This window comes from Alosa sapidissima, chromosome 24 (assembly GCF_018492685.1).
Source record: "Alosa sapidissima isolate fAloSap1 chromosome 24, fAloSap1.pri, whole genome shotgun sequence".
Classification (NCBI taxonomy): Eukaryota; Metazoa; Chordata; class Actinopteri; order Clupeiformes; family Clupeidae; genus Alosa; species Alosa sapidissima.
The window spans coordinates 9,888,324-9,914,313 of record NC_055980.1 but is presented as its reverse complement, the minus strand read 5'-3'; the positions used below and the strand labels follow the sequence as shown (position 1 = coordinate 9,914,313).

General features: G+C 41.8%; 4 protein-coding genes across 8 annotated transcripts; 1 reads left to right on the top strand and 3 right to left on the bottom strand.

The window, feature by feature from the left end:
* Nucleotides 1-323: 323 nt before the first annotated feature.
* dmc1 (DNA meiotic recombinase 1) lies at nt 324-4,706 on the bottom strand. 2 transcript variants are annotated; one of them, XM_042082650.1, is made up of 14 exons: nt 4,547-4,706; nt 4,254-4,322; nt 3,966-4,010; nt 3,652-3,798; nt 3,132-3,214; nt 2,869-2,921; nt 2,624-2,665; nt 2,372-2,444; nt 2,121-2,212; nt 1,763-1,836; nt 1,392-1,506; nt 1,151-1,211; nt 934-1,050; nt 324-668 (listed from the first exon to the last, which is right to left on the bottom strand). In XM_042082650.1, the coding sequence occupies exons 1-14, from the start codon at nt 4,691-4,693 to the stop codon at nt 599-601; spliced, it is 1,188 nt and encodes a 395-aa protein (XP_041938584.1). In that variant the 5' UTR covers nt 4,694-4,706; the 3' UTR covers nt 324-598. The 2 variants fall into 2 exon arrangements, with proteins under 2 accessions (XP_041938584.1, XP_041938585.1); XM_042082651.1 differs by having other exon boundaries at nt 4,540-4,581.
* Nucleotides 4,707-4,848: 142 nt separating this feature from the next.
* tomm22 (translocase of outer mitochondrial membrane 22 homolog (yeast)) lies at nt 4,849-9,700 on the bottom strand. The gene is made up of 4 exons (XM_042082656.1): nt 9,396-9,700; nt 8,645-8,763; nt 8,429-8,546; nt 4,849-5,767 (listed from the first exon to the last, which is right to left on the bottom strand). The coding sequence occupies exons 1-4, from the start codon at nt 9,483-9,485 to the stop codon at nt 5,693-5,695; spliced, it is 402 nt and encodes a 133-aa protein (XP_041938590.1). The 5' UTR covers nt 9,486-9,700; the 3' UTR covers nt 4,849-5,692.
* Nucleotides 9,701-10,241: 541 nt separating this feature from the next.
* Nucleotides 10,242-15,427, top strand: maff (v-maf avian musculoaponeurotic fibrosarcoma oncogene homolog F). Of its 3 annotated transcripts, none has more exons than XM_042082652.1 (3): nt 10,242-10,430; nt 12,039-12,101; nt 12,722-15,427. In XM_042082652.1, exons 2-3 carry the CDS (start codon nt 12,066-12,068, stop codon nt 13,178-13,180), a joined length of 495 nt encoding a protein of 164 aa, XP_041938586.1. In that variant the 5' UTR covers nt 10,242-10,430; nt 12,039-12,065; the 3' UTR covers nt 13,181-15,427. The 3 variants fall into 3 exon arrangements, with proteins under 3 accessions (XP_041938586.1, XP_041938587.1, XP_041938588.1); XM_042082653.1 differs by lacking the exon at nt 10,242-10,430 and adding an exon at nt 10,437-10,608; XM_042082654.1 differs by lacking the exon at nt 10,242-10,430 and adding an exon at nt 10,437-10,612.
* A 392-nt stretch (nt 15,428-15,819) lies between these two features.
* Nucleotides 15,820-25,829, bottom strand: tmem184ba (transmembrane protein 184ba). 2 transcript variants are annotated; one of them, XM_042081980.1, is made up of 10 exons: nt 25,459-25,829; nt 25,153-25,200; nt 23,618-23,851; nt 22,798-22,963; nt 21,079-21,169; nt 20,841-20,916; nt 20,418-20,509; nt 19,979-20,148; nt 19,497-19,691; nt 15,820-18,198 (listed from the first exon to the last, which is right to left on the bottom strand). In XM_042081980.1, exons 3-10 carry the CDS (start codon nt 23,849-23,851, stop codon nt 17,969-17,971), a joined length of 1,254 nt encoding a protein of 417 aa, XP_041937914.1. In that variant the 5' UTR covers nt 25,153-25,200; nt 25,459-25,829; the 3' UTR covers nt 15,820-17,968. The 2 variants fall into 2 exon arrangements, with proteins under 2 accessions (XP_041937914.1, XP_041937913.1); XM_042081979.1 differs by lacking the exons at nt 25,153-25,200; nt 25,459-25,829 and adding an exon at nt 24,188-24,475.
* Between the last annotated feature and the right edge of the window lie 161 nt (nt 25,830-25,990).

The window sequence follows — 25,990 nt, the reverse complement described above, 5'->3', positions numbered from 1 at the left end:
CTACTATGGAGTGGTATGTACATGTGTTTACATTCATCTCTACCAACTAAGGTCTATGAGTCATTAAGTCCTGGATCCCAATAATCTGAAGAGTGGGATACTGCAATGCCACGGGAATGCCAGCAATTCAACCAGAACTGAGCTTTGAGCAAGACAAAGCTTAAAAGGGCATAGGTACAGCTGGTCATTAGGGCTATTCTTATGGTTATGGGATTTGGCAGACGCCTTTGTCCAAAGCGACATACAAATACAAAAACAATATAATATTTAACATTATTTTTTAAACATATAATATTTAAATTAATGAATTCATAAAATTAAAATATTCTTAAAGCAAGTTTATTATTTAATCAATTAAACATTCACACATTTTCAAACAATATACGTTTATTTACAACTCATTTTATAAAAATAATTCACATACACAAATCATTGGGACAATATATAATAAATAGTAGTTGTGATATAATAATAATAAATAATTGGAATAATAAATACCAAACTGTTAATGTAACACTGTATGTTTGCAGTTAATAAAGTCACATACAACTGAACATCATTTTTCTCCAAGACTGCTCCACCCTTCAGTATCTTTGCCTCATTCTTTGGCATCCGTGATTCCTCCAGCGGTAATTGCAAACGTAGCCTCATTTTCTGGCATATCAGGACTGAAAAGAGAGAAAGAGAAGACTTGTTAAGGGACACACAAAAATCAGTGCAGCCGACATTAAACTGGACTACCTTTAGGTGTACATTGAAAATATTTGAAGAATGTTGCATGCGCTTCATTAAATAAGGGGCTGTGTAATAGAGAGAAATCATTTAAATGTCAGCAGTTCTATTCTGATTAAGCTGTTTTCACACACTGCATCAGAAATAGAAATGTAGTGCAAGTCGAATATATATGTGAGAGAGCTAATGTATATGATATACCTGTCAAAGATCTTGGCTATTCTCATCTCGCCTCGTCCTTTCCTCAGGCTGATTCGGGTGGTGGAGGCATGGGCCAGGATGTGTCCTCCAATGGGCTTCTTGGGATCAGCCTGGAACCTGTGACAGTAGCAATAACACAGGGCTCTTGTGATCTCTTAAGGGTTCTGAGTCTGACCCTGAAACAGTTCTGTGAGAATGGCAGTTTGCAGTCACATACGTCATCCCTGCTCCTGGATCCGCCGTCATCTGGTTGGTGACAAACACGGCCACATTGTATTCTGTAGGCCATAAAAAGAGAGATGTGGACAACAAACAAACAAATAATGCAATAACGTTCAACACAGAAAGAGGCATGTCCATCTGTATACTCCAGAGAATATCTCATATGATTAATAACAAAACAGAGGAGAAACATCTTGTAGTTCAATTAGAAAGAGCAGTTGCCAATGGGCCCTGACCCTCAGAGATTTTTTGCAATCTGGAGAGCATCTGAGCCAGCTTCTGCTGTCTCTCTGCAAGTTCGCCCCGACCAGAGAAGTCCACCCGGAAAAGAGCCATGATCGAGTCAATGATCTGTAACGCAGAGGGAGAGAGACAGTTCCAGGGCCAAGCAGAAGAGATAGTGAGAGGAATAGTGACAATTTGGTGTTAAGTTGTGATACAGTATATAGTAGTATGATGACCACTGGCTCACTAGCATGTGATAAATTGGACCAGGCTTAACTGACACCAGAGAGGTTGTTCAAATTAGAGAGCAATACATTAAAACATTGAAATACATTAAGACAAAAACATGTATGACTGCAGTAATTATTCTCTGACATTGTACCAGTAGCTTGAAGACGCCGCCTTCCTCGTGAAACTTGGCTGCCACAAAGTCCAACAGCTCCATCTGGTGTTCGCCTGTGTAGCGAAAACACAGATGTTTTGCTTACATGACGTGGGACGAGGCTGTATGTATCAAGACAGAAAAGGTTAAGCCCTCTATGTACATGTATGTATAACTTGTTTCATATATCATTTCTACTAGCAAATTTCAGGGGTTTAAAACATCTTAAAAGGATCACGAATGTATAAGTTAAATGTACACATTTGGGATATCTTTTTGGAGCTAACCAACAGAGTACAGAACATATTTTTACAACCTTGATGTACATTAAAAAAAAAACAAGAGGCCAGGTTCTTACTGGTGTAAGCTCTAGCATACAGCACATTGTCTAGCACGGCTTCATGATCCACATTAAATCTGTCTGCAATATCCTTCAGCCTGTCTGGCCGACTAGGAAAGTTAAGGAATGGACAGACGGTAGACATTGCTGACACTGCATTTGTGATGCAGGTCTGATTTAAGGCCTGGACTGGTGGTTTTCAAATATTAGTTAAAATATTTGTTAGTATATTTGAACTAATGTTTTGCAGATCGGCCAGAGAAGGATACAAGGTGTTTTCTGTGTCAATGAAAATTATTTTGCCCCCTGGGTAACCATCTTCTCCGGGTAGCTGTGCTGTTACTGTAAAGAAAAATACTGATGTTTTGCGATGTCACTATGAAAAAAAACATTGAACATTTTTGTTTGAAACAAAGTTACTGTTACAGTGCAATTTTAACTTTATTTTTTCAGACCAAGTTTAGTGTTCATTCTCGGAAGTATAACTGAAGTACCCCGAAAGGTAGGCTGACACAACTTACCACAGAGTGTGTGCGAGAGCTGTGTCTTCCCAGTTCGAAACTCTGCATGAGAAAACATTTAAATGTTAAGTTCTCCTCCGAGGGCCAAGGATGTGCCAAACCGCATGTGTCATCAACACACCCTGCTTTATACGACACCGCCGCTAACTCCAGCCCAGACGACCCTGAGCCAAGAACAGACACTGAGGCGAGTGGAGAGGAGAGAGATAGGGGAAAAAAGGAAAGCACAAAGCCATCCGTCTTACCGCCAAATGCCTCAGTGATGGCCATGCTCTCAATGCCTCCTCCCATGAGTTTACTGAGATGGAACAGAAGAGGAATTAGAAACTTGTTTAAAAAATATTATTGTTGGAACACTTAACTTTATGACTTCAACTCTCCACAAATGAGAGTTCTGTGAGAGATTGATTCCACCCAGCATGATACGTGCGTGTTGAGGTGATTAGAGAAAGAGAGAAGTGTAAAGAAATTGGAGGCTTTCTCGTGTTGATAAAGGTCAAGCCTTAACTCAAACTCCAGGCTCCCTGTGGTGATGTGGAACACCTGCTTCCTCTTCTCACTGTACTCCAACGCGGTCAGAAAACCGTTAGCCTGGTAAGAGGAGAGGAACGTGAAAATAACACACTGCTGACAGATTGAAGAGGACAGACAGGCAAAGACTTACCACTTAGAGCCGTGGCCTCATGCAAACTTGTTTTTGTTTATCATGTGCTGTTAACAATGTATAAAATAAGCTTGCCCAGAATTTACAAGACTAGCTAAAAGGAATTATTCCTTTGAGAGAGATTGGACAAAACAGCTGTTTTTGTATCTCACATTGATGTTCTCCCGCTCTATTGGAAGTGTTTACACTTTTTGTTTGTTTTGTTTTTCTGCATTTACTCTGTGAGGTCATTTCCCAACACACGAAAGAATCCATGGCGCAACAGATTGAACTAACATCATAAAAACAAAATCATTTTCAACCCCATTGCACTTTATGGTCATCAATAGCTGCAGGCAACCTAAATCCAGGCCTGTTATCTCACCAGCAGTTTCCCAGCAGCCTCTTTGATTTTGTCAACTTTAGCTTCAGAGAGACCTTTGATGTTGCAGAGAGCTCGGCGTGTGGTCATCTGTATGCCTTTCACTGTGCAGATCCCCACTGACTTCAGTTTTTTAATGTCAGCCATATTCTGTGTGGGCAATGATACATGAAACGTTGGAATAAAAGAATTAAGAGATAGTGTGCAGCGACAAAGTTTTTTCTTAGGCAATGATACATGACCATCACATATATGAATTTCTCACCAGTGGTAATGTTGATGTAATATTATGGAGATGTGTGCTCCTTCATACTTACAATGCCATGTTTTTGTAAAAGGTCAATGTCTTGGAAAAATGATTCCTGTGGAGAAAACACTAATTAATATAGTAATTGATATAAGTATTTATTCGTAAGTATTGACAAAGTCGAGATCATTTCTCATTTCAACCTCTTATCAATGAACACGCGATAATCTATTACTTACAATGTCGCCCTCTTGTGGAGTTATCTAAGTGTTATCGAAGGTGATGATTTTCACATTCTGTTTGATTTATTAACAAACTTCAACTCTGAGGCTATAATTTTCTCATTCTCTAGGTATACCTCGTCATCCTGGTATCCTAACGTTGCTTCATCTTCCACAACTTGGTCCTCGGCGGATCTCATATTTATCTGTAACGTTAGATTATTATTGGTAAAGAGAACATGCTAAGTTAGCTTTAACGCAATAACCTTGTCAGCTAATGTTAACTATTAGCTACCAGTCTGACGAACTACCTATCAAACTGACTACCAGGAATTACCAGGTTACTTCAAATACAATATAACGCATGTTTTTTGTAGACATAAATACAATATTTGAGTTAGAAACAGTATTGCCTTAAGTTACCACTTACAACTCCTATGCTTGCTATATGAGTCTGACGAAAACTTCTCTCAGGAGGTCGCTCGCGCTCAATACTGACGTTCTGTCGTAACCAGTGGTGTTCTCTGTGGTAAACCAGGCTATTCAGGCCATGTACACAAGCAGAATCACTAGACATGTCATGTCATTCTCTATAAAACATGAATATACACACACAAGACGGTCATAATTCATGAGTAAATTACCTAAAACAAAGTGTGAATGAAATTTAAGAGAAATACTCTTTTGTGTGCTCAGAATAATTCTAACAGAAAAAAGAAGCATAGATAGCACTTGTTTGTAGCGTCTTTATTTCTGCAGTCTCCTCATACATGGATATTGCTTCAAAAACAGAGGTAAAAAGACAATAGATAGAATTCAACAATTCACTTTTACAACATGTAGCTGCTTCAGTGATTGTTTGAATACCACTCTGTACATCTTTATAGGGGTAGTTCTTTGACATAATCAGGACAATACATACATTTGGACTATTTTTGTCTTGTGATACAGGGTAACATAGATCTGTTTGTACAGTATCTTTTTAAATGTTCCACATATTCTATTCAATTATAGGAAGTTGCCACATGGCTTAATTAGGCAAAGTCATAAAGCTGTCATTCTTGTGGACGTCATGACCATATTATTAAAATCCACATAACATACAAACAGAATATTTCTGAATGTATCTGACCCCTCCCACATGTATATTTATTAAACCTCATGTAACTCCTCTAGCATGTTAGCCACACCGGCAACAGTTAGGACTGCCATGGACAATTTGCACCCCAGACAAGAGGACACACACGATTGCAACAGTTCGAAAACAACCCTTTCGAGATGGCCCACCTTCACGCCACTGAAAACACAAGTGTATACAGGACTATATAATACATGAAATGAAATAATAATGATAAAAAAAAACATGAAAGATCAGAGCTTAGAGGTCAGTCCACACAGGAGAATATTCTGAGCAGAGGGAGTGAGAGGAAGGCTCATCATTCCACTCCATCCATCAGCTGGCATCTCTCATCAAACCCTTCTGTTGGAATGAATGTGCGTGCTGACCCCCAGCAGCTCTCTTCTTGTCAACTTACAACCGCTAGTCTTTCTGGTCTAATCGTCTGCTGCTCGGTCATCAAATCTTCCCTGGTGCAGGAGGCATCATCCCAGGCATACCACCAGACATTCCAGCATTCGGTCCCAATAAGATCTGAAAATATAAACAAGAATAATTTTATTGTACTGATCAACAAAGAATGCACAATGAATTGTTGATGTAATAGCTACAAGATGGCATGCAAGAGTATATATACTGTGCATATAACAAAGTTTATTCAAGAAGCACAGAGACTGATTCTAAGACAAGAGGTTCCAACTCTTCAGTATATCCAATTTTAGACCAGATGTAGAGGTTAAAATGTATTAAGTTGTGGTCAATCATGCATCAAAAACACATCATATAATCATAAATGAATGTGTTGCCTTCCTGTATAGTAAAGTATAAGTATAAATACTCTTTTGATCCCGTGAGGGAAATTTGGTCTCTGCATTTATCCCAATCCGTGAATTAGTGAAACACACTCAGCACATAATGAACACACAGTGAGGTGAAGCACACACTAATCCCAGCGCAGTGAGCTGCCTGCAAAAACAGCGATGCTCGGGGAGCAGTGAGTGGTTAGGTGCCTTGCTCAAGGGCAGCCGTGCCTACTGGTCGGGGGTTTGAACCGGCAACCCTCCGTTTACAAGTCCGAAGCGCTAACTAGTAGGCCACGGCTGCCCTATGTCTTCTTGTCACAACTGTCAGCAAAGGGGATTAACTAAATGCAATGGAATTAAGTCAAGAATCTAAAAATGACAAGTGATAAAAAATTAAATTAATGAGTGAATTGAAGATAACGGTTTGTGTTCATGAATAAGATATGGGGCCCTAATTTAAATGATGGGCACCGAGGATAGTGACTCAATGAGCACTGTGTCTTGTGCACAAACTAAAGCTATCGTGTCACTTGTGGGAAATTTGAACTGATCCACCGAAAAATGTGCCTCTTTATTAAATTAACTTCAGTTAGATTTAGACACTTTGGCCACTTCTTATATTAGAGCCAGTAGAAAGGAGAAGTCTGCGATTCTCATCCTCATCACTTTTTCAAGGAAACTGTAGCAAATTGATCGCCACAAACCTCTAACTGTCTTTTCAGCATTTGCACACGAAAAAAACTCTAGTGTTAATACACAGTCATGTAAAAAATAAATAAACATAGTGACTCAAACTGAGCCATAGACAACTCCCAGTCAATCAACATAGTGTTGCAAGTCAGAGGCGTGCTCAGTCCCTTTGGAGAATTGTGAGAAAAAGATGTGTTCTGGTGGGTGCTCTTTGGTTTGGTTCTTTAAAATTGCCCACGCGTAGCAGCGATTGGGCCTTCTTCAGGGCCCTGACATGGGCAATTTTAAAGTCCTCAGTGGACATGTCATAATAATAAAGACATTTTAAAATACTCCTTGGAGTGCCTTGGTGAAGAAAAGTTTTTTCTTTTCAACTCATTTTGGACAATCGACATAGTGCTTGATTTTGCCACATTGGTCAATAAACGTATATTAATGTGTCCTTCAAATATGAAAAATCAGGACAAGTTGGTGTTTGAGACAACTAACAGATTTAGAAGGAAGCTCCAGAATTGTGCACCCATTGTGTACCGTTAGACACTCTGCTGCAGGACTAGCTACCAGTCAGACAGGAAGAGTCAGAGCTGACTGGAACTCCATCTTAAAAGTGGATAGTCATAAATGGGAAAATATGAAACAATGGGTTTGCCACAACTTTTAAGTCCATGAACAGCATGGCATTATGCACTTAATATCATGTCACTGCAGTGCCTTTTGCAACCAGGACATCCATAATAAACAGAAAATCAACCAAGTTAATCCAGAACCAACTATATTTGGTTAAATCTGACATTTTTAGTTAAAGGGACACCAGGAAAGCCTGATGCTTTTTCTCTACAAAGCTCCCCCTAGCGTCTGTACGTGTTGATACATGTGCAAGCCCTCGCTCTGTCTGAAGCTCTTTTCCTTTTCTTTGCATCTTCCGTCAAGGGGTTTCGCTGCTTCTTCGCCGGCTCTGCCATTATACATACGTTTGCAGCAATCGCTAGCATTTCGTTAGCCTGCCTCTGCCTGGGGATGCATGATGTAAACTGATCCTGCTTCTTGTGATGTCTGAGACTTTGTGAGAATGAAGGTCGGCGGGTACGATACACCGAACTTGCAAGTGGGATATTCTTCCTACAGGCAGTAGGGGCGGGCGAGAGAGTCTTCATTCGCCCTGTAATGAGTCATTTAACCATATACTTACGAAGATGATTAATTAACACGAAAACGTTGCCTGGTGTCCCTTTAACTTCAGTGACTTCACTTTTGATCGACCAAGATCAAATACATTGCATCTCATCACTATGCTTGTTAAAGGTAGAGTATGACTCTGGTGAAGGGTTGCTGACATGAGCTCAATAGCCAGACAAATGACACTCCTTGCTTCCATCCTCTTAACTCACTAGTGAGTCGTGGCCTGGTCCAAGCCATTATGTTTGTGTATCCCCGAGCACCGCTGTAGTAGCAGGCAGCTCACTGCACCGGGATTAGTGTGTGCTTCACCTCACTGTGTGTTCACTGTGTGCTGAGTGTGTTTCACTAGTTCACGGATTGGGATAAATGCAGAGACCAAATTTCCCTCACAGGATCAAAAGATATACACTTATACTTTTCTCATTTACAAAAGCCAGGAGCCACAAACTTTTAACAGGCTGAGACAAAACACTTTCAAACCATTACCCAGCTGTTGGTATCATGGCAATATATTTGTATATACCTGTCTTTGCTGTTGAAGTTGCTGCTGCTCAAGTTGTAGTCGCTCTGTTTCAAACACCACTGGCAGGACAAGGATCATGAAGGAAGTGGTGCCCACCCAAAGTGCTGAACGTGAGAAGCTGAAATGCAGGTATGGATTAAGAAGAAGAATAAATCTTGCATGATGTCAGACATATCTTTGTTATAGCAAACAATGAAGAGGACATATAAATGTAACCTGTAAAGCTTCTTGGCCAGTGAGAAAGAGCTCTGTGCTGACACGTCTGCTGCACTTCGCAGCGACTCAGGGAACATCTCTGTGAGTCCCCATAGCCTTTCCAGCAGTGTTTCATCCAACTATAGGGAGGAAGATTGTCAGACAACGGTCAGTCAGTTGACCAGGCAGTTGCAGGACATGACAATTACACCACTGTATCCGTTTAAAATCGTTTATATGCGTTACTTCTCTTACAATAAAATCACTAGTTTCGTACTTTGACAGTTCACAGACCAAGTCACTAACAATATTCATGTTTTGCTTAATACCTTGCTTTAACGTATAAGAACAGTAACATTACCTGTGTATAACTTACGGCCTCACCAAGATATAGAAGCTATACGAGCAATATATATTTAAAATGGTAGGGTTCAGGTCTTACCTCGTACTGAATTCGGATAGACAGTAAAGTCTACCACAGCCATACAAATACAAAAATGTTTGTATTTCCAGGGCTAACGTTACCCTAACAACCTAGCAGCAACTGTTACCGCTATGTTTGCAGTTAGCCTGCAGTTAGCTAACTACCTAGCTAGTACATAGACAGTCTATGAGCTAGTAGCTATCATAAGCTAACCCAGCTAACCTACTGTACCACACAACATGTCACCCGTTGTCAAATGTGTAACGTTAACGATCATGGTATAAAACCACGAGCTGCCTTTTGTGGTACCCGTCAAGCTGAACTGTATTTTCGTTTGGAGTGACTTACATCTTCGTCTTCATCATCTTCAATCTCGTCCTCGGGGGGCCGGGTTTCGACAGGGCCCGAAGCGGGCGACAGTCCCTCAATTCCAGCCATGATTTCTGCTTTAATACAGCCTATGCGCTGGAATAATGGAGGTTGGTTGTGGTGGTGTAGTGTTCAATCACTTCTTCCTCTGTGTTCGCGATTAATATCCTGCATGTAATGTTACAAGCAGTCTACGGAAATGCACTAACTAGTCTTTTACACCCGACTACTGAGGTCAATTGGGTTACATGTGCGTCGATGGCTGATGGGAAAAGTGCCTTACCGGGATAAATTGCAGCAAGAAAAAGAGCGCCCTCTGTCGACGGAGCGGACCGCTCAACTTGGCCCAAGTACTCAAATACCTGCAGCTAGGCTTACATGGATTTCCCTGATTTCAACATTCTTCGAAACAGACGCGAATAATTCGCTTGCTAATCATTTGTTGTACGGGCATTTATTTTACCTTCATTACCAAATGATTTGTCTGATCATGTCTAAGTATTTAAACAACTAAAATAACCCTGGAATACGTACAATGTCTATTTATTACCAAATCAATGACCCAATAAATGATCTTTCATTAATAGTATTATTCTCCCTTGTCTGAGGGAATTGGGAATCAACATGTCAAGACTTCATGAACATTTTACAGTGAAAGAGGGCAGTAAGAGGGCTTTTTCTTAAGCGTCTTTATAGGCAACTAGTTAATACTATTCACACTCTGTCCGTGGAGGATGTGATCGGTCCCTAACTTATCTGTTTACGTGTTTTTTGTAGGCCTCCACTGTGGGGGCGTTCAGGTTCCGCCCTCATTCTTGAAGCCTTGCGTCATCCTAACTGTTTTTTATGAATGAAAGAATCTGGAGACGGTGAGTAATTCCGGGAAAAGGCGGACCGAGAAGTAGTCTAACGTTAGTCGCTTTTATATTTCGTGAGAGGAACCGTATCGTTTGTATGTGTAGGTCATCTTCAACTATAAGGAGCGTGTGACGAACAGGACCACATCACAAGAAAGTGAGTAGACAGGCTATTCCATGTTGTCGGTCGCACAAGTGTGTTGCTAGCTAGCATAACGTTACATTGCCTTCGGGTAGCATATTTATTTCACGACGCTCTGTTGTGATCGTCCGTCATTTCTATCTGTATGGTTTTATATCGATCTTATTGGCTGTGTGACGAAAATCACTGATTTGTAAGTATGTGAACGTTAAATTGTATGTTTAAGTTAGAGTTAATTTGTGCGAGAAGTGTGGTTTTGTTTACTACTAAAATTCACATGCTAGGCTCTCGCCAAATCCAGTCCCTATAAGGAAATGGGTGGATTGTTGTTGAGCCTGAGATGTTTACCAAGATCAAAGCAAAGAAAGCGAGAAAAGTAAACGCAATTTAGCATGAATTATAGTATTCTTTAAATGTAAAAGGGTTGTTAAACAGTTGTTGGACCTACGGTTGGTGTAGTAAAGACGATGTTGTTTACCTTGGTCTGTTTAGATCATTTTAGCTAGCAGGCTAGCTAACGTCAGCTATCGATAGCTAATTTGCTTGCAGCTAGTCACGGTGCTAATTAGCTTGTTTCCCGCTAGCCAGCTAGTCTTATGTCTGGCCACTTAAATAAGAAAATAGGTTTCATAACCAAATGTATGTTTAACATTTCGAGTATTTGTTGTCATTTTGAACTTGGTTTCTTCGAAACAGAACATTTAGTTGATCAGCGTTTCTTATTGGAATGTACTTGCGCAAGTGTGCTAGCTACAAGATATGTGAAGTCAGCACCATTTTTAGCTGGCAGCGACATGACAACTGTCAACGCATTGTAACCCGACAGAACAATGCCGTGGTTGGGATATTTCCATGATGCCATTACCGGCATTTCACAGTCATTTTGTCGATTGTATTGCTAATGTATTGTTGCTTTAGGATGTGCCTGTTTATTATGGAAACCTCCATGACTAAGTTGAACAATTGCTGAGGATACAGCTAAAACTGGAAGACAAGGCACGCGGCTTCTGCTGAATCACTGTGACTTGATAGAAATGGTCGTAGACGTTTTCTCAGAGACGCCTCGTGTGGCTTGCCTGCCTACTTCTCAGAAGTTAAACATGCCATAGTACAATTTATAAATAAAATAGTCGATTCAAGCTTAACTGTAATTTACACCGAAAATCTATAGTGAAGACCGAGTTGCCATACACGTGTATTGTGTGTTGTTGTTAATTTGATGAGTGAGGAGTTTTTAGAAGAAAAAAATATTGGCATGTTATGCCTACAATTGGTATTGATATCGGGCTAGACCACTTTACAGTCACTAGGAATATTGTGACTTTAATGTAATATTTCAAATATCCAACAATGTCAAGGTAACAAAAAGAGGAACACTTGTGTTCATGTGAGGCATTCTTCTTCCTTGTGATTAGTGTCATAGGGAAATTCTGTTCTGCTTTCAGAACCTCATTTGAAGTTGATTTACTTAATTTGAAAACCACAGCAGCAGAAGTGTTTTAGACACTGAAAATGAAAGAAAATAAATATATATTTTCTAAACTCGCTTTACCATATTATTAAGATATCTTTGTCTATCAACTCTTTAAGTATTAAGTATGGCAATTTGTTTGTTTATTACAGGTAAGTGTACCCACACAAGACCTAGAGATGACATCGGATAGCAGAGCCAGCAAAGCACTGAAGGTAACGGCAATAGATTTCCCCCTTGTGGCTGTTCCATCTGCAGTATTCAGGGTTACTTATTACCTACACTATCATGTGGCTTTTAAGTTACGAAAGAGCTTGTTGACCTTTAATTCATTAAAGAGGAAATGCAGACATTTTTAAAGGGGGGAATACAAACATTGAAAAAACCCTTCTCTTTAAAATTCTTTATAGAAATGCATACAGTTCACTGTTACATTCCATTATGTTTCTAAAGATTACAGTTAGTGTAGGTGTTGTCTTACATGTTGGCACAGGAAGAATCATAGACACAGCCTTTGGCTTGTGCAAGTTTACGATGACGCAGCACATTTTAAAATTGCAGTTACCATAAACCGGATACCAAGATAGCTGCCCTATTAACCACACAACCCATACTGATAAGCAACAGAAACAGGTCAGCCACGTGTGCCTGTAATGACAACCTTAACAACAAAGGCGCCATTAATAAATATTAATACACAACAGCACATCTGTCAACAATGTATACCCTGTCCCTGTTTTTATCACCATATTAATCCATGCACAGTCAAAATAAGATATTTGGAAATTTTAAGAGTTTTCTAAATATTTCACGTTCCATGTTTCTGCCTTGTTAGGTCAAGAGGGAGTGTGGCGAGAACATGCCAGTGATGTCAGACAGTGACCTGATGTCTCTGTCGGTGCGCGAGCTCAACCTGCTCCTGCGCGGGCTCTCGCGTGAGGAGGTGCAGAAGCTGAAGCAGCGGCGGCGCACGCTCAAGAACCGCGGCTACGCCGCCAGCTGCCGCGTGAAGCGCGTGTCGCAACGCGAGGCCCTGGAGCAGCAGAAGAAGGAGCTGCAGCGTGAGGTGGAGCGCCTGGGCGCCGAGAACGCCGGCATGCGCCGCGAGCTGGAGGGCCTGGGCGCGCGGCTAGCTGCCCTGCAGCGCTTCGCCCGCGGCCTCGAGAGTGAGGGGGCGGGCGGCGGGGCGCTGCTTGCCACGGCGCCGCGCCTCAACACCGCCTCCGTCATCACCATCGTCAAGAGTCCGCAACAGCCGCAGACGGCGGCCAGGGAACAGGGGGGAGGCTCGTAGGGTCAGGTCCCTCTCTCTCTCTCCCTCCCACACACACATGAACCCACACACCCACAGACACAGTCACTCTTCTTTTACTCACTTTTATGCACTCACACCAATGGGACTGAAACGCTATGACTGACTGACTTGGGGAAAGGCAGCGTGACGCCAATAGTCAGTGACAAGTATTTTCTTTTTCTTTTTTTTTTCTTTTCTTTTTTCCTGAGAGCCTCTTTCACACGCACAGACTTGTAGTTGCAGGGATTCAGAGACCCACAGGACAATAGAAACAATCAACTACTGTGATAGGAACTCATTTGTTAAAGTTGCTCAGTACAGTAGACTATTGTCCCAGACACATCTATGTCCAACCTAGATGTATCCCGATGTGATCATCACTCTTGAGGGGCTTGATTGTGCTCTGTAAGGATTTCACTAAAAGATGCTTCCATGAAAATTGTTTGCCATTGAGAGTGTGTATGAAATCAGAACTTGTTTGAACTTGACTATTGAAACATTCCATGTACAGGGCTTACCTTTAATATGACATTTGGAAACAGTCTGGTCACAAACAGCTTAAAAAATAGCATGTTTTAAAAACGACACCATTCGACCAACCACAACAAGTGAGTTGAAAACCATCCTACAAAATGTAAGCCTTGGTGCCATGTTTCCAAATGTCAGATGGAATGATGGCAGCAAAACTGCCTATGCCATGCATGATGCGGAGACAGTTTCAACTAGTGCTAATAACTACTCCATAACTCAGCATTCGTAAACATAGGACTACAAGGTCTGTTTGAATTAAGATTTTATTTAATTCCCTAGACAGTCAGCCTGTAATCTTTGATATTGCATTGATGAGCAAAGTGTCTGTGGATATGTTCTGCATAGTCCTTGCCGCTTCCACCACACACAACTCTGGTCCACAAACTGTTGGTAAACATCTGTTGTACTTCACTGTGTTACCAGTATATACGTTTATATATATCTCTATTTGTGTGTGTGTGTATTTATAGGCATAACACGAATACATGTTTATTGTGAAGTGTACTGCAGTGTGCGCTAGCATCAAGTACAAGCTAGGCTAATGTCTGTGACTTTCAAACTAAGTGCTAGTTGGTGAGTTTTGCTGGAACCACATAGTAAGGGTCCCATAGAATGCGGTGTCAAAGCAAGTCTATGGAAACATTCCTTTTTATTATCATGTTGTAATGTTTGTACAAAAAGAAAAGACAAAAATGTTCGGTGACATTTATCAAGAGTTATTTTATTTGTATTTAAAAATAGAGATGACAAAGCTAACGAGTGCTGTGATGTTTAAGTCCAAATACTGAAGTATGCGCCTGTCTTACATTGGGGTATGATTATTTTTGTAATGTTAAACTATTGTAATAAGCAGTTTTGATGTCCCTAGGCAGGTGTTCCAGTTGCTTTAATTATGGTTTTGTGTATGCCTAGATAGTTATATTTGTACTAATGTCATTAGTGGCTTGATTTTAGTGGTATTTGTATTTAAAGATCAGGGTGAATACATTATTTATGATTTTGAAGATATTTCCAGACCGAGTGGCAGAGGAGTACTTCATACCCTCAAAAGGAGAGCGAGAGAAAGAAGAGTGTGACAAGAAAGGAAGAGAAAAGTGACTGAGTAAGGAAGGATAATGCCTGAACGAGTATATGGAGAAGGAATGTTGTGAAAGGTTTGAGGAGGGGATTCTTTGAACGTTTAGAACATGTTTAGTGATGTTTGTGAGGGATAAAAAAAAAAGAGGAAAAGGACTGGTATGCGTCACAGCTAACTGAAGAAATGTCAAGACGGCCCAAAAAAAAAAAAACACCAGTCATGCTAACTTAAGCTTTTAGGGGCTTTTGAGATGATTGGGTAACAGGTAACGATTTTTCAGTATATTTGATATTTTTAACACATTGCAAAAACACTTCCTCAAATATATCTAGAGATTTAGTTAGCAATACTGAGAAGCATTTAGCCTTATGGGGTTTGTCCAGTGGAATACCTTAGCTGCTGAATATGAGTTTGTCATTTGGTGTTTAATGTTATTGATTTAATACCCCAAATAGAATTAGCTCATCCATCTCATTTGCTTAATTTTGTTGTTCTTGAAACTGCTGGATGTTTTGTAATGCAAAACAAAAAACTGTGTCATTTGTATTTATTACATATATTTTTTCTATAGTAAAAATGAAATACAGTGTCTATTTTATACATAAATTGAAATAAATGTTGTATATGTTGTACATAAACCTGTAATGTGTAACATTTGCTCGATATGGTAAAACATATACCAGAAATGGTACAATTTGTGTGAGATTTACTTGATAAGATGAAGAAATATGAATAATGGAGTAAGTTTTATTCATGGAAAGGAAAAAGTAGAGCAGCATGCTATGATATGTGGGGTGTACCATACCTCACCCAGACATGGGAAGGAAAAAGTAGAGCAGCATGCTATGATATGTGGGGTGTACCATACCTCACCCAGACATGGGAAGGCTTTCTGGAACCAGGACCGCACTTAGGCAATGACTTTGTGGAAATGACTTCAAAATTAGCAGTGTGTGGGAAAGGGGGGGTGGGGGGGGTATGTGGTCACAGAGAGTGCAACCAGACACACAAACCAGATTTGGGCAACAGATAAAGAACAACTATAGTTTTGTTTATTTATTTTGTACTCTTATTTCATCATTGCCAGGAAGAAAATATAAGCATCATCTTCGAACATTAGATAAACAGAACCGGTTTTACAAAAAGCAACCATATAAAATAACACAACAGAGCAAGAGTACAAAACTAAGCATTTGTTTCCTCCCATCTTAACATTCATATTTCGCAATATGAATATTCTTCAATATTTAAAACTTTGCTGAAAACTATGTACACACTCCTATATTTTCTATAACAAATTCAATATAATATATGTAATAAAATATATCCCATGTTCTGACAGTTTGCCAAATCCATTTTTTAAAGGTCAAGTTACTGTTCTAACTTTCAGGTGATTAACATTTTTAGGTATAGTGAATGGGCAATGTGTTAAAGATACACCCCACAAAATAAATGTGAAACAGTGCCATAAATGCCCCTGCCATTTATTTTCCATAGGAGCATAAATACATCCATATCAATATATTCCAATTAAAGAATCAAACCTACCAAACAAACAGTAGACAGCAAACCTCTATCTTGTGGGAAATTGACTGCTGAGAGGGTATACTTCCCAAGTCAGCTCAAACGTCAACACACCATCTTTTCCCAGAAAAAGTGTGCATTAACGGTAATGGTCTGTATGTTTTCGTCAGATAAGGTGTGTGCGTATGTGTCAGTTGTGTAAGTGGGGGTATTTTTATGCCTAGATCACTGAGTGAATGTCATAAAATTGGTTCCTTGTTCGCCCCCCAGTGGTGGAGAGTGGCAGTCACCCGAGTAACACGACTACTCTTCACGGATCAGCAGCACGTGCCAGCAGGAATGCCTGTACCTGAACCATGAATCATGTCACGTTAGATGTACCGACCTAGACACTGCCTTAATAGTCCGTCTCATATATCAGCCACACACACACACACACACACACACACACCTCTCAACCTAAAGCATAACTGATCCCAGATCATTACTTCTGCTCTGAAAAGCCTTGCTACAGCAGACCCACAAGTTCACAATGCAAATCGTATTTGCAACACACTTGCAAAGTGCTCCATAAAACCAACTCCACTATATATATAGAGAGAGAGAGAGAGAGAAAGAAAGAAAGAAAGAAAGAAAGAGAGAGCCCATAAAAGCAGATAAACAGCCTATTTCCCTGTAAAACCCAGCTCGCATCTATAAACATAACCTAGATGTTTGTGTACTGCTGCTGTCTAACCCAGATTACAGTTTAACGGCAGTGGTCCCCTGGTTAGTGCACTAATCTGGGCACTGCGGATAACGCCCCAATTACTCTCTTCTAATCCCACCCGGCGGCGATTTGCTACTCTCCAGTGGCAGCGCATGGAGCAGATTTCTCTTAATCTGTAATCTCATCATGTCCCATCAAGCACTCCATGCCCCCCCCCCCCCCCCCCCGTCCGTGCGCCCAGACCAGTCTTCACCTCCCCTCTCTCACTACCACACCAACACACACTGTAAATAACAACACAGAAAAACAATGACACAAACGACTAATTCCAGACAGATGCCGGTCTTTGTGAGGTCAGGGTCCTCTGCAGCACCGTTTGCCGTCAACAACAACGACACCACTTATGGTGGACACCACAATAGATTGCTAAAGCCGAGAAAGGACATATTTTGGCTTTAAAAGCTTAAAAAATGGATTTTGGATGTAAAGACTCACCCATAGGAAAACAACATATCGGCCAGATACGTAGTAAGCAATATCAAAAGCAATGTCAGTTGAGTACAAACAGCATATATAATGAACATGTAATAGCCAATGAAATTCTTATCTTTCTAATATAGAACTACTGGAACTGCAATAATTGTGTGAATCAGGTCGATTCAGAATCCACAGTGGATAACTTGTGAGTGAGTTCCTAGTCAGGCATCTGATGTAGCAATATCAATGGAAAAGCACAAAGAAATGTACACAAAGCTTTTGAATAATAATAATAATAATTGTGTAGTGTGACTGCACGGCCAAGTTGGTCTCATTTTGCCTTTAGGAGGTCCCATACCAACTAGTCCATCTGAAGCACAATAAAATCCCCCTCAAAAGTCTGAATCTGGGACTTTTCATAATTTGGAGGAACGATGTATAGAGGAGATGATCATGGAAAAACCGCACTTTAGAACTCGTCGTCGTCGCTCAGCAGTAAGGTCTTCTCGTTATCACGGGCAACCGTGGTGCCATGGTTACGGGAGACGGGCGGGGCAGGGGCGCCTTGCTCCAGTGTGGACTGCTGTGTGTACTGCTGGTAGGCTGGCGAGAAGTTGTGGATGGCGTCCTGGACCATGTCCCCGGGGTTCATGGTCTCCTTCAGGCTGCTGGAGATGCTCTTCATGGGGGCACAGCGACCTGGGGGAAAAGACAAACACTGAGGTTGAAGAGCATTCACTTATTCACCAATAGTTACAAATGGGGACGGGAGAGGGTGAACTAAAACACAAACAAACAAAAAAGACTAAAATCAATGCATCTACAATAATGAGATGACACGGATGCACAAAGATACTGCTAGTTGTACAATTATTACATATAAATTGTACGGTATGTCTACATACAAATGTGGAGTATACAGAAGTATGTGGAGCTTAAACAATGAGTTTGTTGAGTAAACGATTGTATTATACTTTATATTTGAGTGCTATACTGTATTATATTGCCTGTTGAAATGCACCAATGCAAGATTCATCCTTTTATGACTGCGGTCATTCTTTTGACCTGAAATGTCTTTTTAATGATCCTCCAGAGATTTTGCCTATATTATACTGTCAGTTTACATTTATTTTTGCGCAAGTTGCTGCATGCATTCATCCCCACCTGGGTGTGTAATGAATCTTGAAGAGACTTGCATCTTTTCAAACCCAGGTGCATTTGACCTCAAAAAAATCAGATGATTTAGAAGCTGTCTAACTCTCGGAGTAGAATATAGTCCTGCAGCTGTTCTAGTTGTAGAGAACATTGTGGGTTCTGTAGAGAACGTTGTGTGTTCTGTACAGAGCAGTGACCAGAAGCGAGACTGACAGTGGCTACTCTGTGAGGCCAGAGCCAGAGACTACATACCGGACGGTCCGTATGTGGGAACAGGCCCTTTAGAACGCAGCATGGAGAAGAGAGGAGGAACAGGAGGAAGAGAGGAGGAACAGGAGGAAGAGGAGAAGACAGGGAGGAGAAAGGATGAAGGTGAAAGGATGAAGACAGGAAATTAGTTGGGACAGTTATCAAAGAGAGACAATGATGAGGAGACAATTTTACAGAAGGAGAATGGGAGGTGTTACAGAAATGAACACAGAATGAATGAGAGAACAGAGCAAAGGAATATGAAAGTATAAAAAGGGAGAAAAAGGACAGGCAACATGAAAAGAGGGACAGGTTCCAGCGGAGGCAAAGAGTCAAAGGCAGGAGCAAATCAAATCAAATCAAATCAAATCTAGTCAGAGTAATAACACAGAAAAAAACAGCATTTGGCTACCTACACATACACTTCCACTTTAGTCCTCTATGTCTCATAGAAACCTTGTGAGAAGCAGATTTAGTTGGAACAGTTCCAGGAACTGATCAGCTGCTAAGAGATTTTTTTTTTTTTTTTTTTATCAGCAACTTTCTCTTCACAACAACCCCATCATCTTCCGTCCGTCCCTCCCTCTCCTTACCCTGTGGGTCCAAGCGCTTGTCCATGTAGACTTTGTAGGTGAAGGCGTGGCGCAGGGCCAGGGCAGCGAAGAACATCTCGATGCAGATGATGAAGTTCTGGTAGCCCGCCGCCACCGTGCCCTCGCCCACAGACACCTCGACGGAGCTGATCTGGGGGATGGCACCGCACTTCTCAAGGATGGCCAGCAGCATCCCTGATGGATTCATCAAATAAACGTATTAACTAACATCAGTTTTACGACAGTTTTCAACTCTTGGGGTGGGGTGGAGTGAGGGGGGGATTTGTGTCATTTTGAAAATTCTTTCTATCTTGTGCTTGAGTAGTATCACTGTCTTCTTTCTTGAATTTCCCCTTGGGGATCAATAAAGTATCTATCTATCTATCTATCTATCTTTTACATACACAGACAGACAGACAGACAGACAGACTGGTACCTATGGATTTAAATTTGACATGTATATGTCATAGGTTAACACACACCTTGCCAGAAGGAGAGGAAGATGACAGACTTGACCATGAGGAATTTGAGCATGGGGCTGTAAGGGCTCAGAAGATCTCTGGTGGAGAAGTAGAACAGGAACAGAGCATAGAGAGACAAGCTGACGGAGATGTTGTAGATGATAGTCACATACAGGTACCCACTGGCCACACTGCAAGAGGAGAGAACATCCAAGAAGCAAAAGGATTAAAAACAAGTACATTCTTCTTGGATATTCAAAATGGCTGATCAAAAATATATATATGATACATAGAAAATTGCAGTGCTTAGTGCATTGTAAAACTAAACTCACATCACCTCACATAATAAATTCAGAGCACAAACACGTAAACAGGGCTGGTGTGTGAGACTCCTGCAACTGCACTGATACATGTAATGACCACAGCAGGCTTATGTCATAATGTACTGAGGAAAGCGTACTTGAAGTCCCCATCGCGGTACTTCCCAAATGCCTGCAGGATCACTGTGACCATGGCCATCAGAGGCTTCACCACACAGAACTGCAACGTGGCCTGAAATAGCAGAGGAGACTCATATTACAGACTGCACAGCACATTACGAACCCTATAAAATACTAGACACAGGGAAACTGACAGATAGAGGAGAGAGATAGAGAGAGAGGGAGAGAAAGAGATTGAAGGAGAACAGGGGATAAAGGGCTCAGATGACAGACAGTTACGAGAGCAAAAAGATTGAGAGGCAGAGATTAGGTTCCATTAAGGTAATGACAAAACAGCAAGAGCTTGAAGAGAGAAAAGGGAATCAGATCAGCGCAGAGAAGAATTACGCCAAGGAGATGGGACAGAGACACACAAAACACAGGGATGGGCTTTTAATGCCTACCTGCTTGCAAAAGCGGAGGAAGCCAATTGAGTAGGCTTTACCCCACAGACAGCAAGTCCCATAGACACAACTGGACCTGCAAGACACACAGAACAAGTAAACTTAATATACTGGACAATACAAATTAAATGAACCTAACAAGAAAATGCTATTTCAGTCCACACACATTTCAGTCTTTAATTACTTAAATTGACAATTCTGTGTGGACTGTGAAGGACATGTGGACATCCAGACTCACTCAATTGGCTTCCCCCTGATCTCCACCATGATGGCACTCTCTCCTCCCAGGTACTCATAGCACAGGCTGAGGAAGTTGTAGATCACAAAGGCTGGGGGAGGAAGTAGTTGATCAAAGACCAGTTAAGGCCAGCATTGCACTGATGCAATTGCTACATTGCTGCAACACATACTGGTAACTGAAAGAATGCTACACAATGAAACGAAGATAACTTCTGGGGGAATATTGCTACATACACACTAATATACATATATAGACATACATTCATGAACTCACTCACACATATGAATATCAAAGATTTGGCCAAGAACCCTGCCTTTTGTAAACAATGTCACATACCAACACCAAGTTCAAACTGTTCTGCACAAGACTATAGCTCAGCTTCCCTAAAAGGCTCCCCTTGAGGCTTGCATTTCCGCTCACAGCAGGAGGCCAAATTCTCCCATTTCCCCTCATCTATGTGTACATTTGTGTGTGTGTGTGTTTGTGTATGTGTGTATGTGTGTGTGTTTGTCTGCACTGGGTGCACGCCTGTGTACGTAGCTGTGCATTGTGTGTGTCAGCATAGCTCTAAATTTAGCCGGTGGCCCCGTGAGGACACAGCTGTTGTGTGCTGGGGGTTGGGAAGACCCGCCCTCACACTCACACTTTTTTCCTTTCCTTCCTCACACACATACACACAGACAAACACAGACATAAAAACTTTCTCTTCTCCTTTTGAGAAATCCAACTTCAGGGTGACTGTCAGATTTATAAAGTGTCATTATGGCATTTGTAGAGGACACTGCTCCTCTGGTGTCACTCGGATTAACAATGCTGATAATGGCTTTGACATGCTCTGGCCACCGGGACTATGTAAAGGATGAAAAGGTGACAACTGCTCAAAATAATTATCCAAGGACACCCTGACGTTTTCTTTTCTTTAAAAATAGACTGTTGCTGTGCAGCGGCCCTTGACGTATTTTTCACGTGTCATTCCTCCTAAACTCTCCTACTCGTGCTGCCGTGAAGACAGTTACCAGGCGACCAGGCTTTCCTCCCTAGACGTCCCAAGGGACTGGAAGAGCGAGAGTAAAACGATGCCTGGCGTCAGCGTGACAAAGACAGCCATCTGTTGCTGGCTGGAGGTGTTGCAGACTGACTCATAGGAAGAGTGAGTGAAAGTGCGTGAGTGAATGAGTGATCACATTTTCAGTTTTCAGTTCAGTAAAATCACAATTCTCACTGCTACTGTGGCCATTAGTGTGTGCCGTGGTGAGAAAGAATCAATGCAAAGTGAAGGACGTGGCCTCTTTTGCCAACGGCCCCAGAGAATCATTGACAACGGGAAGCTGTTTGAGGACAACTCAATATTGGGGCCTGACCTCTTCAAAAAGACCATCCGAGTACAACAAGACACTCACTCACTAGCTAAAACAGATGGCCAGTGAGCTCGGTGCTGTGGTATTTTGATGACTGCTGGCCAGTGGATTCACAGAGCAGGGAAGTCATCCACATCCCCCCGTAGCTCTACCGCTGGGATTTGAAACCATGACTATGGCATTTCCAATTCCCAGCTCAGAATAGAAGCACACAAGCTAAACTGGATTATGCTGGCTGGCCCACCACACATTTTGCCTGAAGAGGCAGCACATGTACTTCATTTGGCCGGTGAGAGGTGATACGCCTGACGTCAGTACTGTAGATGGACAGACACAGGAACGTGAGAAGCAGCCTTACCCTCGTAGCAGTCCCGCACCGTGTCAAAATAGACGTAGTACTGTTCGCTGGTGAAGAAGAGGAGGCTCAGCCACGAATCAAAGGCATAGATGGGCACGATGAAGAGGATGCGCACAATGTGACGTTGCTCATTAGGAGCGCTGTAATAGCGCAGGTGCATGTAGATCTGATGGAGCAGGGGAAAGAAAAAGGGAGATATAGAGAGAGAGAGGGAGGGAGAGAGGGAGAGAGAGAAAGAGAAGAGTGAGACAAAAGGGCAGGTAACTCCGGCACTATGGTGTCAATTTCTTTGTACAATGGGAGTGAAAGGGAGTGGTACTTCATTATGTATGTGTAAAATGGTGTCTTCCATCCAACACAATAAAACCTCATTATATACTCAGCCTTTTGCTAATGGCTTATGCATCAGAGATATTTGTTTAACTTTTCTTTTGGTAAATGAACCAGACGAGACACAGCATTATGTGAAGACTGATGTGAGGGCCATTGTGTCAGACAACTGCATTGATCCTAGCAGTCGTGTGTGTAAACAGCAGTTGCCAGGCAAACACCAGGAGCAATTTCCCTGGGCACTGATCTGTTGTCATAAGCTACCAAAAAGCAGGTGCTCTACTGAGATGTGTCCATGTTGACGTACACAACATGTTTACATAAATCTAAGACAATGACCTAGGGGGAACAACAACCATTGAGCAGCGCAGCTGCTTTCAGAGATGAATGCTTCGCTGAAAACAGATTGGTGATGACCGAGCCACAAGCCTCACATAGCAGAATACTTTTTGTTACCATGACGTCAGCGGTGGGAGCAGGTGATCGTTACCTGGTGACAGGTGATGAGTAGTGCTGTCCACACGAAGAAGCCGGACACGGCCTGCGCGGCCGTGGTCATGAGGAAGATGGGCTGGTCCGGGGTGAGGAGCGGCGCCTCCGGCAGCCATGAGATGTTGGGGCCAGCGGGGGCCACGGTGGGCGGCGTCCCCAGAACTGCACCGGCCGGAGAGACCTCCCCCAAACGCTCGGAGAGTGGTACATCCCGTCTCCACAGCCTATGCATCTGAGAGAAGGACGAGTTCAAAATTAGGGGAGTGTTGTTTGCCAAATAGAGAGAGGGGGTCTTCACTGAAAACTGCAAGTGGTCAGTTATTTCTGCACAGTGCACGGCTTGGATGCAAAACCGAATCGGTGGCGCTAACTAGGCTTGTAAGACCGTAATGACATTACATAACTCCACTGAAGACTCCTATCTGACTCTAAACAAATTGTGAACACCGGGCTCTGTTATAGTCACACATTTTCACACATTCATACACACATCATGTGGTGACAACCTAATCTAAAACAATGGGAAAATAAGGGCACAAATGCATATTGAAGGATATGTTGACAGCACCATGTCTCCCATAATGGGAGAGGGCTTTAAAGGGCAAGACACCCATGTGATGGCTTTCAGCGCAGACCCCTGAGCCAAGCAGGTCATCCTTTTCCTGGTGAATCCAGCGTCAGTCAGTGCTTATGGCAGTCTTAAGGATTCCTCCACCAACACATGAGTGAATAACTTAACAAAATAAAAGTCTAAATTTAAGCCCAGTGAGTCACTCTGGCTCAGCCACTAAAATGTGAGGGGATCTGTGGCAGGACCTACGCCATCCGATCACGCAGAAGAGGAAGATTTTACATGGCAACCGCTAGACAACTGTCACCATGCGTCATCAATCATCGTGATGCACATTATATTTGCCCTAATATAACCTATTAGTGTTTATGCATTGTGTCATTTGTGACGCAAAGTGCAATTTGTTCTGACTATATTGTCCATGATTCACACCGCACCATATGTTTTGATCTGAGACTGAGCATTGATTTTCATGTCGATGCCTCACTGAACTGAATGAATGGATATAATGCCCTGGAGACTTGTGGGATCTTGCTGAGGCCTAAGGCGACATGTGCTCATTTGAAATGCAATGGAACAGTCCCAGCCAAATACACCACACCACACACACACAATGGAATCAGCTGCCTGGCAGGACAATCTAACAGGTGGGAACGGAGAGGACAAATAAAGCAATACAGAGACCACGAGAACGCAAAAGTGCCTGATATGATCTAACACTTTAATCCCAATAATGGGAAGAAATACAAAAGGTCATGAATATGACTAGTTGGAAATAGCTGCACCACCAGGAGTCTGATTTCAGATTTTGTCAACATAATAGAGAATCGCACAAATATAAACCTCTTAATTTTTTAGTTGCTTATCAACCTCTCAGCTGAACATTCCACACAAAGTTGAGAATTAGCATTCATTGTGGGTAGAGTTAGAATACTTAGCGAATTAAACAATGGTAAACTTACCTTCGCAGTTGAGCTCTCGAGTATCTTGAACAACACGCGTAGCGTAATCTATGGGGACAGTTCGTTCATAAGAGTTCACTGACATGCAATTTATAGCATTATTTTTGTACAACAAATGTTAGGCAAAGCATTATTGCAACGCACCCATAGGCTTATACTACTGTTCGCATTTGATTTGCAGCCAGGCTACTTTAAATGTATCCTGTTGTCAGACTTTAAAAATCTGAAAGCCACAGTATTCGAAATGAGAAAAAAAACTAAACTTAAAAATAAAGTTGTCATAAAGACTACGAAAAAGAAGTCTACCTTTGTCCGGGAGAAGGACAGAAACAACAACGCTTCGGCCTTAATTCCACAAAGCCATCGTTATTCTGTCATCCATGTTTATCTTCCAATGTAACGCTGAAAATCTTTACGGGTAAATTCTGGTTGTCTCGTCGTAGACGTATCCATTTAAGTATGTTTTCTGCATATTGTGGTCCTTCAGTCAGTTCAGATATTGTTCACTCGAGGTTAGATTATATAGAAACTTAACGGCTCTTGTTTGGGTAAGTAGTTCACAGCCGACTCGTCTCTTTTTTCACCTCTCCTCTTGCCACAGAGGCAGTCAATCCCCTCGGATTAGCTTCAGCACCAGCAGCACCTCGCTCTCCAATGAACTGTAGACTACGACTAGATCTACCCTCCTGGCCGAAGCGCTCATTACAGGGTTCAGAAAGCCTAGGGAATTCATCCTCACTGCGCATGCTTCGGTTTGGGGGCTGGGATTGTTCACGAAATCTACCGAGTTTTTTGTATAGCCTACTTCATGATACATATTAATTCAGAAGAATATACT

Coding starts and splice junctions, on each gene's coding strand:
- dmc1 (XM_042082650.1), bottom strand. CDS start 4,693: ATGTCTAGTGATTCTGCTTGTGTACATGGCCTGAATAGCCTGGTTTAC. Junction 4,323..4,546: donor ATATAGCAAGCATAGGAGTT/GTAAGTGGTAAC, acceptor CTAACGTTACAG/ATAAATATGAGATCCGCCGA. Junction 2,213..2,371: donor ATTGACACAGAAAACACCTT/GTATCCTTCTCT, acceptor TAACTTTCCTAG/TCGGCCAGACAGGCTGAAGG.
- tomm22 (XM_042082656.1), bottom strand. CDS start 9,485: ATGGCTGGAATTGAGGGACTGTCGCCCGCTTCGGGCCCTGTCGAAACC. Junction 8,764..9,395: donor AAGATGATGAAGACGAAGAT/GTAAGTCACTCC, acceptor TCCTCCCTATAG/TTGGATGAAACACTGCTGGA. Junction 5,768..8,428: donor AACTTCAACAGCAAAGACAG/GTATATACAAAT, acceptor TTATATTTTCAG/ATCTTATTGGGACCGAATGC.
- maff (XM_042082652.1), top strand. CDS start 12,066: ATGACATCGGATAGCAGAGCCAGCAAAGCACTGAAG. Junction 12,102..12,721: donor GAGCCAGCAAAGCACTGAAG/GTAACGGCAATA, acceptor CTGCCTTGTTAG/GTCAAGAGGGAGTGTGGCGA.
- tmem184ba (XM_042081979.1), bottom strand. CDS start 24,274: ATGACCTGCTTGGCTCAGGGGTCTGCGCTGAAAGCCATCACATGGGTG. Junction 22,964..23,617: donor TACTCATCACCTGTCACCAG/GTAACGATCACC, acceptor CTGCTCCATCAG/ATCTACATGCACCTGCGCTA. Junction 18,199..19,496: donor CAAGCGCTTGGACCCACAGG/GTAAGGAGAGGG, acceptor CTTTTCCCCCAG/GTCGCTGTGCCCCCATGAAG.